The 14,067-nt window shown below is 33.1% G+C and overlaps 1 protein-coding gene across 1 annotated transcript in view; it reads left to right on the forward strand.

Moving 5' to 3' along the window:
• The window catches only part of Cubn (Cubilin), a 134,242-nt gene extending 120,754 nt beyond the window's left edge, over positions 1–13,488 (forward strand). Inside the window, exons 60-69 of the mRNA XM_076448804.1 lie at positions 151–368; positions 1,735–1,946; positions 2,392–2,554; positions 3,643–3,860; positions 5,326–5,455; positions 6,714–6,907; positions 9,615–9,777; positions 10,068–10,312; positions 11,273–11,384; positions 13,208–13,488. Coding sequence (XP_076304919.1) covers positions 151–368; positions 1,735–1,946; positions 2,392–2,554; positions 3,643–3,860; positions 5,326–5,455; positions 6,714–6,907; positions 9,615–9,777; positions 10,068–10,312; positions 11,273–11,384; positions 13,208–13,254 — 1,702 coding nt within the window. The 3' untranslated portion in view covers positions 13,255–13,488. The remainder of the gene's footprint in view (positions 1–150; positions 369–1,734; positions 1,947–2,391; positions 2,555–3,642; positions 3,861–5,325; positions 5,456–6,713; positions 6,908–9,614; positions 9,778–10,067; positions 10,313–11,272; positions 11,385–13,207) is intronic.
• Positions 13,489–14,067: the final 579 nt, after the last annotated feature.

Raw genomic sequence — 14,067 nt, forward strand, 5'->3', positions numbered from 1 at the left:
TGATATACATACACACACACATACGTATTCTCTTTGTCTTAACTTGTAAAATAAAACTTTGTGTAGAAAAACAATCTATCGTAGAAGCAGTGTAGTTAATAATTAGATTCTAATTTGCATAATTAATCTTTGGTGGTTTTTTTTATATAGATTCCTCTACTTTGAACTTGAGGGGAGTGGGGGCTGTAATTTTGATTATGTGGCTATTTATAATGGTGGTAATCTGTCTTCACCTCTGATTGGAAAGTTTTGTGGAGAAAGTTTACCTCCTATGATCATTTCTAAAACCAATCAACTTGTGGTCCGCTTTAAGACTGACTATTCTGTTCATAAAGGAGGTTTTTCAGCAGCGTTTTCAACCACGTTTGGTAGGAAGATGTTTGTTATCCAGTAAATTTGAAGCTTTAAATTAATGCTTACAAACAGTGTTTCCAGTTACGTGCAGTTTATATTCAAAATACATTTTATGCACTGTTTGAAGAAAAACATATCTTACTAATTCACATTTTCAGTATCATTAATTTAGAGAAATATTTGAGCTAGAACACATTAAAAAATTGCTTCTCCCACAGCTTTCTGTACTAATGAAAGACAGGTTTATCAAGTAACTTGTTTTGTTGTCCCAACTTTTGTTCTACTAGTTATAAGTAGAAGTTATCGTTAAAATCAATAGAATCAAATGTTTAACATTTGACGCTTCATCTAACCAGAAGTGATCTGAAAAAATAAAATTTTTGTTGTAGTAATTTTCCACCAAACTGTTTGTACTGGGCATTTGAAAAGTCTGGAACCATAGGTGATTTGCAACTTGGATGTCCAAGCTTGGCTAAATATTACCTTCACAGGACATTTGATTGGTAGACATGTTCCTCAAGATATGTGGGCTTGAGTTCCATGGATTTTTTTTTTTTTTCTGGGGACTGCTGAAGGCACACGTGTACAAAAAGTTCAGGGACACTGAACATCTGGAAAAATAAATCTGAGGCAAATTGACATTGAAACAAATGTACTTTGTAGTGTTCAAAGAGAATGAAAATAACATGTCCGAACTTTCTTCAAATTACGAGGACAGCATGTTGAACATGTTCTGTATTCATCTGGTATTAAAATAGAACAATGGGTTGACCTTCTTAGATCACTTCCAGGTTAACATCTTTGTTAATCTTCAAAGATTAATTCAAATTTTTATGTGACAAATTTGGTGCATGTGTATGCTAATAACTGACAACTGCTGAATTGATTGCCAGCCAACCAAGCAAAAGTTCTTAGAGCCATGCAAGAAGTGACACAGAGAGGCAGCTTTCAGGTCCATGTAACTCTTGGAGACCTTCTGTCTTTCCCAGCATTGAACAGATACATAATGTAGCATTAAATAAACTGGCTCTAGCTTTATATTTATTTAACAGATCAAAAATTTATTTGCTTAACCAGTTTTATCCCACACATAACCAACGAATAACAGTAGGTTTTGTATCTTAATATGAATGCAGCAAATAATAGTTGTTGTTGTTGTTTTTTTCAAACAAATAATTTTTAAGCCCAAAACCATGCTTTTATGGCATTTAGTATTCTAAAAATTTCTCGATGTTTTTCCCTGAAATCAGTTTAGTTGGAAGGTGTTGAGAGGATTTTAATTTGGATCTCTCTTTCATTATTATTATTATTATTAGAATTATTGATTAGTGAATAACACTAAATTTTATATAATTAAAGTTCGTGGATTTTTTTTTCCAGGTGAACTGCAAGGATGTGGCGGGACATTAGAAGGAGATACGGGGCTACTGGCTTCTATAGATATTGATGGAGATCAGATCTATGAGCCAAACCTGGACTGTGTATGGCACATTATGATTAACCCAAACAAAGTTATTCGCTTAACTTTCCAGATTTTTGATGTTGAGGAGAGTCCAAGCAACATGACCAAATGTTCTTATGACTTTTTAGCTGTGAGTGAGGTTTAACATCTGATGGCAAAATTTAAGTAGTATATGTTGTAGAATTTAGAAATTCACTTGTCTACAGTAAGTGCAAAGGTAATTTATTGAAATTGAAATGTATAATATTTGTGTGCACAATATAATTAATTTTAAAAGGTACCCAACATACACATGTCTTTAAGTATTTATTTTCAACATTTAGATAAAACTCTCAAAATAACCTGTATTAGATGTGATGAATGGATAAAATGGTTTTTGGTTGTCCTTCCAGTCCTAGAAGAATAGAAATTGACACATATTTGTCCAGTAAAATAATAATAAAAAAGTAATATTTTTACTTTAGAACTCAAGAAAACATTTCCATAAATCAGGAGAAAGTTGCACTAAAATTCCATCATATATATCTGGACTTTAATTTCTGTTTGGTGAGTTATACAGTCTGTTGGTTTTTTAGGTGAGAGATGGATTCTTTATAATAGATCCAGTAGTGGACAAATACTGTGGATCATCCTTACCAAGTCCCATAATCAGTTCAACAAATAAACTACTTGTTCATTTCCACAGCGATGATCGAACAGGAAAAGCAGGGTTTGAAGCTAGCTTTGCATCTGAAGATCGTACGTAAAAATTAATTTTAAGTGTTGTTTCTTGAATTAAGTCTATTTTAAAAAAACTGTCTCAGGCCAAGAAAGTTTGTTAGAGCATCAGATGTTCAAATGATGGTTAGTATATACAAAGCTGCACAACCTTATGTTTAAACTTAGATATTGATACAAAATAACACATATTATACACCTAGAATTATAAATAACTTTCTGAATAATCGTGTGATGACTGTGACAAAAAGTGGAGTCAAGGACTACTAGGTTTAATAGTTAACTGATTTTATAATCGGTATACGTGTTGCTGAGGTTTCACGAGTACTAATGCTTTGTTTGTAAAATAATACAACATATTGATTTCTGTATTGGGAATTTCTGTTGTAAGGCCTAGTGAACCAGTCATAGAGTTCCTGTTTTTGTTATAGTGAATGAGATATGTTTGCTGTTTGAATGAGAATGGATGTCTGTTGTGTCGTCTTTATGGCTGCAGTGTCCCAAGAGATGTCTGTTGTGTGTCGTCTTTATGGCTGCAGTGTCCCAAGAGATGTCTGCAGTGTCCCAAGAGATGTCTGTGTCTTTATGGCTGCAGTGTCCCAAGAGATGTCTGTTGTGTGTCGTCTTTATGGCTGCAGTGTCCCAAGAGATGTCTGTTGTGTGTCGTCTTTATGGCTGCAGTGTCCCAAGAGATGTCTGTTGTGTGTCGTCTTTATGGCTGCAGTGTCCCAAGAGATGTCTGTTGTGTGTCGTCTTTATGGCTGCAGTGTCCCAAGAGATGTCTGTTGTGTGTCGTCTTTATGGCTGCAGTGTCCCAAGAGATGTCTGTTGTGTGTCGTCTTTATGGCTGCAGTGTCCCAAGAGATGTCTGTTGTGTGTCGTCTTTATGGCTGCAGAATATAGAATGGTTGTCTGCATATTGAGTATAATGTATAATATGTTTCTTGTTTTCCTGTGGTTGTTAATAATATGTATAACAAGTATGTGACGATTCTATAATTCTAGTATGAATGTCTCAACACTCTTAACAGGTATCGTTATGTACCACACATTATATAATGTCTTTTGTTGTATAGAACTGATTTAACATGTTGGGAACAATCTTTCAGCTATATGCGGAGGTTACCTTCCAGTCACAGAAGAGACAGAAACACTGACGTCTCCTGGATATCCAAATCCTTATCCTTCAGCTCTGAATTGTCGGTGGCATTTCGTAGCCAACTCAAGTTACTCTGATCGAATTCAAGTTAACTTCCAAGATTTTGATCTTCCTTGTGCTACAGGGTCTCTAGTAATCCGAGATCAGTATGTAGGACGTCTAAATCAGGTCAGTGAAAGTGGTTCTTTGAATTATGAAATAATACGTTATGTCACTTACGTACAATACTGTTTGGGTGTTAAACAACTTTATAAACCTGTCCTTTGACACAAATTAGTTTGTTGATTTTATTTAAATTGTTAGATTTGACATAGAGAGATAGAAGCAACTCTTCAAGCTATCAAAAGACGACAAAACACGTAGTTTCAGTTTGTCTTAAAATGTTTAATATTAGATGGTTGAAAACTGAGAAAAGAAAAATATTTATAAAATGAAGTATTTACAGTTATCTGTTTGTAATTAAATACAGTTCTTTTAATTTTTATGTGTGCGTAGATGATTTAATATCAGGTGTTGACCCCTTAGTTAAAATGATTTAACTAGAATACATGTTTTTGTAATTCTGTGTACATAACTGTAAGGTATACATGTGAGGAGCATTTGATGGCACTTTTCATGTTACAAAGAAATCATCTTATTACATAAAACTCAAATTGTTATTTATAATAAATGTCTGGTTAACGACAACTGAGTACAGCAGTGAAAAATAGTCATGATCACAGAATATTATTCAGTAATCTTTCTCTGTATTCTAAAATACTGACTGGTTGTTATTCTTACTGTCTAATTGGATACCCATCTCTGGTGGATTATTTATGTTACATCGTTTCTTTACTGAAATTGCAACATGCTCATGTTCGCACATTTATAGGTAACATTATTTTAGTAACTTTACAGATACCACAAGTGTATTTATACATGTACATTCCTATGTACTCGTGGGTTATATGCACATGTACATTCGTAAATATTTTAACCTGAATAGTCCACCAGAGACTTGTATATTATTAGACAGTGACAACTACTCTCTAATTCTAGAAAAATTTAAAATTCTCAACTCCAGAATCACAGATTTATGACTATATTAAAGAAGGCCTCTCCTTTTTGTCAGTATTGTTAAATTCAAATGATGTATACATGACTGGGATATATTAGCAAGACTTCAAAGTGACACAGGGGTATTCACCAGCATTGTACTTTATTGCATGACTACAAATATGGCATTCATTAAGTTGAGAAATTCCAAAATAAATACACTAAGTCTATGATCTAACCAGTGTTTTGTGACCTCAACTAAATATTTAATATTAAACACTCTCTTTTTAGTAATTTACTTTTATTAAGTGAAAGATGGAGTAAATATTGATAAAGCTTAACTGTCAGGATGTGTACTGTGATTTTATCCACTGTTATTGATTAGTTAAAAGCGTTTTTTTTCTTCCAGAAATCTATAAAGTTCACTGGTATTATTTTTTCTAACTATTATAGTGTTGTAGTTCACTGCAAAGAAAACACACGATGTGATGTCATGTCTTTGTGTTTGATACGGTCATAAGAGAAAGCTGTATTAGATAGATATATAAGATCCGTTACAACTGTTATTAGAAATGAACACAGGTATTGTTTTCTTTAGAAGCCAGAAGTAAATCTATGTGGATCACAGCTGCCACATGAACAAATAACTAGACATGGAATGAGAATAGTTCTGTCAACTTCTGGTGGGTCAACTGGAAGAGGTTTCTCACTGAATTATAAACTTACAAGTAAGTTCATCTCAGAAGTATAATGAACATCATATCATATGGCAGTGAATAGTGTGGCTTAATATCTTATATGGCAGTGAATAGTGTGGATTAATACCTTATATGGCAGTGAATAGTGTGGATTAATACCTTATATGGTAGTGAGTAGTGTGGATTAACACCTTATATGGCAGTGAGTAGTGTGGATTAACATTTTATTATATGGTGCTGAGTAGCAAGGGTTAACACTTTATTATATGATGCTGAGTAGCAGGGATTAAAGATTTTTTGTATGGTGCTAAGTGGTGTGAGTTAACATCTCATGATGTAGTGGTGAGTAGTATAGGTTAACAACTTATTTTATTAATGTTCTGTTGGTTTTTTTATTTTCTATTATGGTTAAATATCGTAGGAAAGCTAGAATAGCAGTTGAAGCTCTGTAAAATAGACAGCAACTGCCTATTATGGAGACTCAAGTGTAGAAGACAACGTTTCGAAAGTCTTCCACATTTTGTCTTCATGCCAGTGTGTGTGTAAGGTCTTGTCGGTCTTTTATAGTGTCCTTGTGGATTGTGGAGAGCGTGTTATGATTGGTTGGATTATCAGTGTTTCTGATGGGAGATATTTCCTGTAGATTCAACCAGGACAGTATAAAAGACCAACAACATCTTATACACATGCTAAACTGAAGAAAAAGGCAGACTTTTAAAATGTTGTTCTTTACAATTGCGTCTCCACAACAGTTGGTTGCCGTCCATTCTACAAAGTTTCTTTGTGAATCTTGTGCCTAAACAATCAATCAGAAAAATAGAATATCAGGATTTTATTAATTTAACTTTGTATAAAACAAAGGCACACAATTATTTTGATATGATTTATAATATTGTCGGATTACCCTCATATTTACTAATGATACATTAAAATTAAAAACTTCTTTTGTAACATTCTTTTCCTTTCAGTGGTTGAAGTGATGGTCAGTGTCACAGTAATATGACAGTCAGTCCTACTGATAAAACATGTTCACACTAACCCAACAAATAAACAATCCTTTGTAACTGTATCAGATAAAGATCAAATAACACTGTCGAAGGTAATGGCATTTTTGAGTAGTTATTTTTAGTTAATGTTTAATGTTTTAATTTTTGTTTTGTTTATCCTCTTGAAAAGTCTATTTTCAAATGAACTAGACAAAGTGTATGGCAGCAGCACACATGGAATCAGAATTAACCCAATTTTAAAATTAGTGCATTGTTTCTGTTTCTTTGTTTTTTTTACACAGATTGTAGTAGAGTCTATGATCAAAACAATGGTTTGATCATGAGTCCTCAGTATCCCCGAGCCTACTCTGTCGAAAGACACTGTGAAATACTGATCCAAGCCGCTACAGGGTCCACAATTTCCCTGTATTTCATGGACTTCCACCTGTACTCTTCTAGGGCCTCTGACTGTACCAATTCAGGTACAGTCTTAAAGGTGAGGTTTTACATCATTTGGCATGGTTGGTTTTGTTGTTTGTCATTTTATTCTATGAAATATTTCCTTGGTTTGGAAATTATTTAATGCATTTCTTGAGACAGACAGTTTATTGATTTAAATTGACATAAATTATCACTGAAATTCCATATTGTTCCATATTTCTTTTTAGTTCTTACTTAGTGAAAGGTTCATTACCATGTGCATTAAAATGCACTCTAATTGTTGACAATAGAAGTCCAATGTAATCGTTACATTTTGTGTGTATAGCAAAATGTGGTATGCTGTTTACTTTTGTATAGCAACAATTCCTGAACCAAGATATTACAAAGTAACTGTTTTATAATCTGTTTTGCATTTATTAAAACGTTCAGTGTTACTCTGTTTTTTTGACTTTCCAAAGCTATTGTACTCAAGTATTTGTACTGAAATAGCTGAGAATTTCATCTATTTGAAATAAGCATGTATAAATATTCTGATTTGGCTAGTTTGCTCCAGGGGTTACAATATCTTATTGTATTTTATAAATATGCCAGCAGCAAGTATACAATGAGAAGGATAACAGTTGATGACTTGTATCCAAATGTTTTGATACTTCTTTGTAGTAAGATTTAGCATAGCCAGTTATGAGTTTATTTAGCATTTAGTCATGGCCTGGTGGTTAGAGCACTCTACTAGCAAATTGTGAGTCATGAGTTTGAATCCCATCAACGAACATGCTCATACTTGATGTGAGGGTCAGTCACCTTCTTGTATTAGTAAAGAGTAGTCTGAGAGTTGGTAGGTGGATGGTGTTAACTAATTACCTTCCATCTGGTCTGTTGCTTTTAAACTATTGACAAAGTTCAGTAGCTTTCCACAAAATTAAAAAACACAAGAAAGGTCCATTAGTGTTTCAGGTAAATTTCAGTATGTGTTTTTCAGATTAAGAAAAGTATTAAAGCAACACATACAGTATATTTTATATAAAACAGGGTTTTTGTCCTTCATGTCAAATATTGAAATTGACTAAAATTTGTAACTTCTAGATTTAAGAAAGATGTAACATGTACTTCCTTTCTTGTTTGGCAAAATATATAACTAGATTTGATTACTAAGTGGAGTTTGAAAGTAAGCTTTGTACTGGACTAGCTGCATCTTCTGTGTGCTTTCTGTTCCTCTTAGCAGAAGATAGTTTTTGTTTTCAATCTGAAACATTTTACTGAAAAGAGTATTGGATCTGTAACATGAAACAGGTAATAACATTCACTGCTTGTAACAAAACATTCTAAGAGGAAATTATACTATCAGGTCATCCCGTAAGTAATGTCCGATTTTATTTTCAGAAAAGGAGAAAGGATTTCAAATGTTTTTAATGTTATTTAATCAATAATATATGTTCTATTGTTATTAATTACTTCCTGCCAATGATTAACAAGCTTTTGAATGTCACTTCTATAAAATTATTGGGGTTTGGAGGAAAAGAATGTAGAGAGGGTAGTTTTGACATTTTCATGTGTTCCAAGCTCTTTTACATCAAGATAGTTCTACGAACTTTGGAATAGATGACAATCAGATGGGACAAGATCTGGAGAATAAGGAGGATGTGGATGTTTTTCCCAGTGTAGCTCTTCAGTCTTTACAGATGTGATCCTTGCTGTATGAGGCTGTGCATTATCCTGGTGTAACACAACATCTTTACGATTGATCAAAGCAAACCTCTTTTATTTCAGTGCAACATTCAAGCACTCTAATTGTTGACAATAGAAGTCCAATGTAATCGTTACATTTTGTGTCAGCAACTTAAAGTGAACCACACCAACAATATCCCATCAAACGCTTAACAAGACTTCTAAGGTGAAGGTCCATTTTTAGTTGTGCTTTTGCCAGTTTACCTGCAATGAGCCATTGTCTGCAATGCTTAACATTTTTATAAAATATCCATTTTTCATTTCCAGTCACTAAACTGTACAAAGAAAGGTGAGTTACATTCACAAGAGTGCAGAGAAGTGCAAATGTCCACTCTTGGTATAAGGTTCGCTTCTGTCAAATCATGAGGGTCACATTTTCCGAGTTTTGACATCTTTCCAAGCTGTTGAAGATGACAGTGAACTGTTGAATGGGTTGAATTAAGCTTCTGTGCTAGTTCTTCAACTATTACAACCCAATCTTCATCAAGTGCAGCCAGCAACAAGTCACCATTAAACTAACAGGATGACCTGAATGTGGCACATCACTTGAGCTGTTTTCACCTGATCTGAACTTCTGAAACCACCTGTGACATTTTCTTTCATTGAGAGACTCCACACCATAAACACCTTGAATGTTTCGTGTGGTTTCTGCTGCACTATTGCCTTTTTAAACTCATAAAGCATTATATACCTAATGTGCTCCTCAGACACATCCATCTTCATAAGGGTTTATTTGATTAATGATCTGATAAAGTGAAGTTGGGTTAGTTTCTTTTATTTGTCTGAACATTTTTACACATGTCCTACTACACATTTTAGTAATTAAAGCTTTCTACAAAGACAGAAATGATGATACACTTTCTGTATTATATTTTCGGACATTAGTTATCGGATGACCTGATATTTAACCTGTACTAATTTTGATCTACGATGCTACAGTTAAAACACCTTTTCTACATAATTGTTGGAAACTGTACAATTTGTTAATGCTCTTCATTATGATAAAATACAATTGAACTCTTTGTGAATTTTTCCAGGTGTATGATGGAGGTGACAACTCATCTAGTGTCCTTGCAGTTTTATGTGGTCATTCACTACCAAATCCAATCTTTTCTACAGGCAATCAGCTATGGCTAAACTTTACTCGTGTAGGTTTTTATAGCTCCAGGTATTTGATTTCTTACACAACTTCTAATCAAGGTATGTATTGTTATTATTCTATAGTATATATTCTATACATTCTCAGTACTGTAGCTTGTAGGTATTGTTGTTGTTTGGCTAACATTTCATATATTTTAGTCCTAATGAAACTAGAACTGATGTTTTTTGCCTGTCCTTAAAGCCTAATTGTGGCTTCTATTTTTTAAAGGTTTTTTTGTAATATTTCTGTATGAACTAGAACTGATGGGTGTTCTCTAGATCTTTGGTCTGACTATTGTAGTCTGTTACAGAAGGTAGATTTATGACTTATTATGTTCAAACTTTTTCAGGACCAGGATGTGGGGGAAATTTGACAAACACTCGGGGTGCGTTTTCCAGTCCATTTTACCCACAACCGTACAACCAGACTTCAGAATGTCGCTGGTTTATCTTAATTCCAGGGAAACACACACTAACCTTGACCTTTAGCAGCTTTGCTTTGAGTTCAAGTGTGGGTTGTGAGAGTAATTATGTGGAGGTTTATGAAGGACATCATGAAACATTTAACAATGATGTAACCAGATTTTGTGGACAGGTATGCAGCATTGTCTCATACATGTTATAATTAATTAAAAACAAAATTCTAGTTGATGGGATGAAATTTTTGCAGTCATAACTTTTCTAAAACAGTTATTGTAGAGATCTAATCATTTTAAGGTATTTATTAAATATACATTAGTAATCAAAACATTCTGCCATTCATAAAAGTTGAGATTTGTGATGGAGAGAAACTCCACTTGAAGTAAATAATCTCATGATGGCTGGTATGGGTATGTTAACGCTTACTAATAAAGTAGAGAACAACATTTCAACATTCTCAGGTCATCTTCAGGTCGATCTGTTGTTCTCTACTTTATTAGTAAGTGTTAATACTCATACCAGCCATCCTGAGATAAAACAGTTGAGATTCATCAAGTGTTTGATTTAAGTACATCAATTATAAGTAGGAGGTTCATTGAATTTGTTTTTTTAAGTTGTGAGATAGATAGATAATTGGGGTGAAGAAATCATTCAGGTGGAGTTAAATTTGTAGTTAACAAGTATACAAGATAACTCAAGAAAATCATGATAGTAGAGTTATCAGTTAATCATGAGACTAAGTAAGTAACTCGAGTGAGAGAATCATTAGGGTAGTTATCAGTTAATCATGAAACTAAGTAAGTAACTCTAGTGAGAGAATCATTTGGATAGTTATCAGTTAATCATGAAACTAAGTAAGTAACTTGAGTGAGAGAATCATTTGGATAGTTACCAGTTAATCATGAAACTAAGTAAGTAACTCTAGTGAGAGAATCATTAGGGTAGTTGCCAATTAATCAGGAAGCTAAATGGATAAGTCTAATGAGAAGTAGTGATGAAACTAAAGGATATGATCTAATTTGTGAAGATTCTTAAAGAATGTTTATTGCAAACTTTGAAATGAGTCATGTTTGTATCTGTGATTAATTCTTGTATCTGTATAATGTGTTTGCTGTAAGTTTGTTTTTGGTAACAGGATAGTCCAGCCCCATACACTTCTAGAAGTAATGCTGTCTTGGTAAAGATGGTAACAAACATTAATAACACATTGCCAGGATTTGAAGCTAAATTTCAAGCAAATACAGTTGGTAAGTGGTCATAAGTGATGTTCTATATGAATGTGTTTGTAAATGAATTATATACAGATGTACATGCATTTAATTGTGTGTTGGTTGACATGGACATACCTGTTTCTTTAGTGTCTGAGTTTATATAATTTTTTTAACTCCAGTTTTCTTATTAACATATAAATTCCATTGTATTTAAACTGGACATTAGATCTTAATTAGTGTAAAAGTGATTACTGTTAATTTTCGTTAATTTCTACTTTAAAATCAGATAGTTATTGGTGATAAAAAAAACTATAAAATTATTTTGCAATGAAGGTATCAAATGGTATTTTAGGGTTGGTGAGATATTATTTTTAGCTACAGTGTTTTTCGTGTTTCTTAAAGTTTGTAATGATTTTCTAAACAATGATAGAAATGTTATCTGTTGAAAAGATATTAAAGAAACCTGAAGCAAATAATAGTAAACTGAAAATAAATGTATATACACTAATTTAAAACTGTTACATCATAACCTCAATGTACTGTATAACCCAAGGGCTTTAAAAAGGTGAAACTTTCTTCATCGGGTTTTGTATTTTTGTGTTACATTTTAACCTTATGTACTCTATAACCCATGTGCTTTAGAAGGGTGAAACTTTCTTAGTCAGGGTTTTGTATTTTTGTGTTACATTTTAACCTTATGTATTCTATAACCCAAGGGCCTTAGAAAGGTGAAACTTTCTTAGTCAGGGTTTTGTATTTTTGTGTTACATTTTAACCTTAATGTACTCTGTAACCCAAGTGCTTTAGAAAAGTGAAACTTTCTTCATCGGGTTTCATATTTTTGTGTTACATTTTAACCTTATGTACTCCATAACCCAAGGGTTTTAGAAAGGTGAAACTTTCTTAATCAGGGAAACTTTCTTAGTCAGGGTGTATTTTTGTGTTACATTTTAACCTTATGTACTGCAAGTCTTTAGAAAATGAAACTTTCTTCACGGGTTTCATATTTTTGGTCTTATGAAAGAGGTGAAACTTTCTTAATCAGGGTATTTTTTGTTACCTTTTAACCTTATGTGCTCCATTTTGTGTTACATTTTAACCTTATGTATTCTATAACCCACGGGTCTTAGAAAGACGAAACTTCCTTCATCAGGGTTTCTCTTATTATACTGTAACCTTAATGTTTTGATGAACACTTCTAGGCTTCTCTCATTGTTCAGAACAAATATTGAATTTGTTTTCATACTTATTAGATGTTTAGGAAATGTTTATAGGTGTCTATTTCCTTTTACAGTTCTAAATGTTATTATTTCTTAATTATTAGATAATAGAAATGTTTAGTAAGAATTACATGTGGTAGACTCCATCATTTGTATGAAAGCAGGTGTTTAGTACGTGGTTCTTTAATAATTAATTTTAGGTTTTGAGACAGTTGACGACATGATACAATTTATGTATGTAAAATGATTCATCTCTCAACATTGTGACGTGATTACGTACAACAGCAAGTAAAATGTACACAATTACGTCACGCTTTTACAGATGAAATATTATACAGATATAAATCTTGTCTTACAGACCACTTGAGTGCTTGCAGGGCAGGATGGGTGGTACTTCCACTTGCAGAGGACAGTTCAGTTGTCTCAAAACTTTGTGACTGATTTAGTATTCTCAGATAAAATTGTTGTTAAAATCTAGTAAATTGTGCAGGTTAAAAAAAATGAATTAAATTTATAAACTAAAGTAGATGGTAATAATGTGGTGTTTGGTGTCAGGGGACAGTAGTTGTTAAAACAAAAAAACCATCCTTATGTTACCAACAATTAACAGGTTTCTTGAAAATCATTTATTTTTTCCAGATATTTCTGGGTTCCAAGAAGTTGCTGCAAAAACCCCAAACACATGAAGATGTATTAGTTATTGGACACAAGTGTAGGTTAGTTAATTATTTAAAACGCTACCATTTTTGTCATGGTCTTGATACTAATGTGAATTGCAGAACATGTTTGTCAAAAAATTATTATTTGGTCCCTTGTGTTTGAAATGGCTACAAGTTATGAAATGTACACAGTAAGTACTTTTTACTGAACTTACAAGATATTTATAACTCTACTAAATAAAGTATACATTTTTTGCTTCAGAGCCTGACTTGTCTATATCTGTCGTGGCTATACTAATTTTTTACCCTACGGTGTGATATTTACATTTTCAACTTGTACTTGTGTACTCGGAAAACAGTGAGGTAGGCTTTATACACAAATTACACGACAAAGTTAATAAACATTAGGTTAAAGACATGCAGTGTATGATATATGTTATGGGATTTAAAAGATTAAATGAATATATATTGATATCTCCAGAGGTTATCATAAATAAACTATCTATGTGAGTGTTAATATCTTAAAAAATGAGATGTCTTAATACATGAATGTCTATTAGTTTGACTTGGTATCATCTCATATCACTAATCTTCATGGTGATTCTTTGACTTCTGCCTGGTTTTGTAGCCTTTTCAATGCTACACACCTGTTTGCTCTCTCCCTAAACTGCGATACACTGCCCGGCATGGCCAGATGATTAGGCTGCTCGACTCTCGTAATCTGAGAGTTGTTGGTTCAAATAGCCATTACACACAATATGGTTGCCCTTTAAGCTGTGGGGTCAATCCCACTGTTCATTGGTAAAAGGGTAGCCCAAGAGCTGATGGTGGATGGTGATG

Source organism: Tachypleus tridentatus, chromosome 8 (assembly GCF_004210375.1).
Source record: "Tachypleus tridentatus isolate NWPU-2018 chromosome 8, ASM421037v1, whole genome shotgun sequence".
Lineage (NCBI taxonomy): Eukaryota > Metazoa > Arthropoda > Merostomata > Xiphosura > Limulidae > Tachypleus > Tachypleus tridentatus.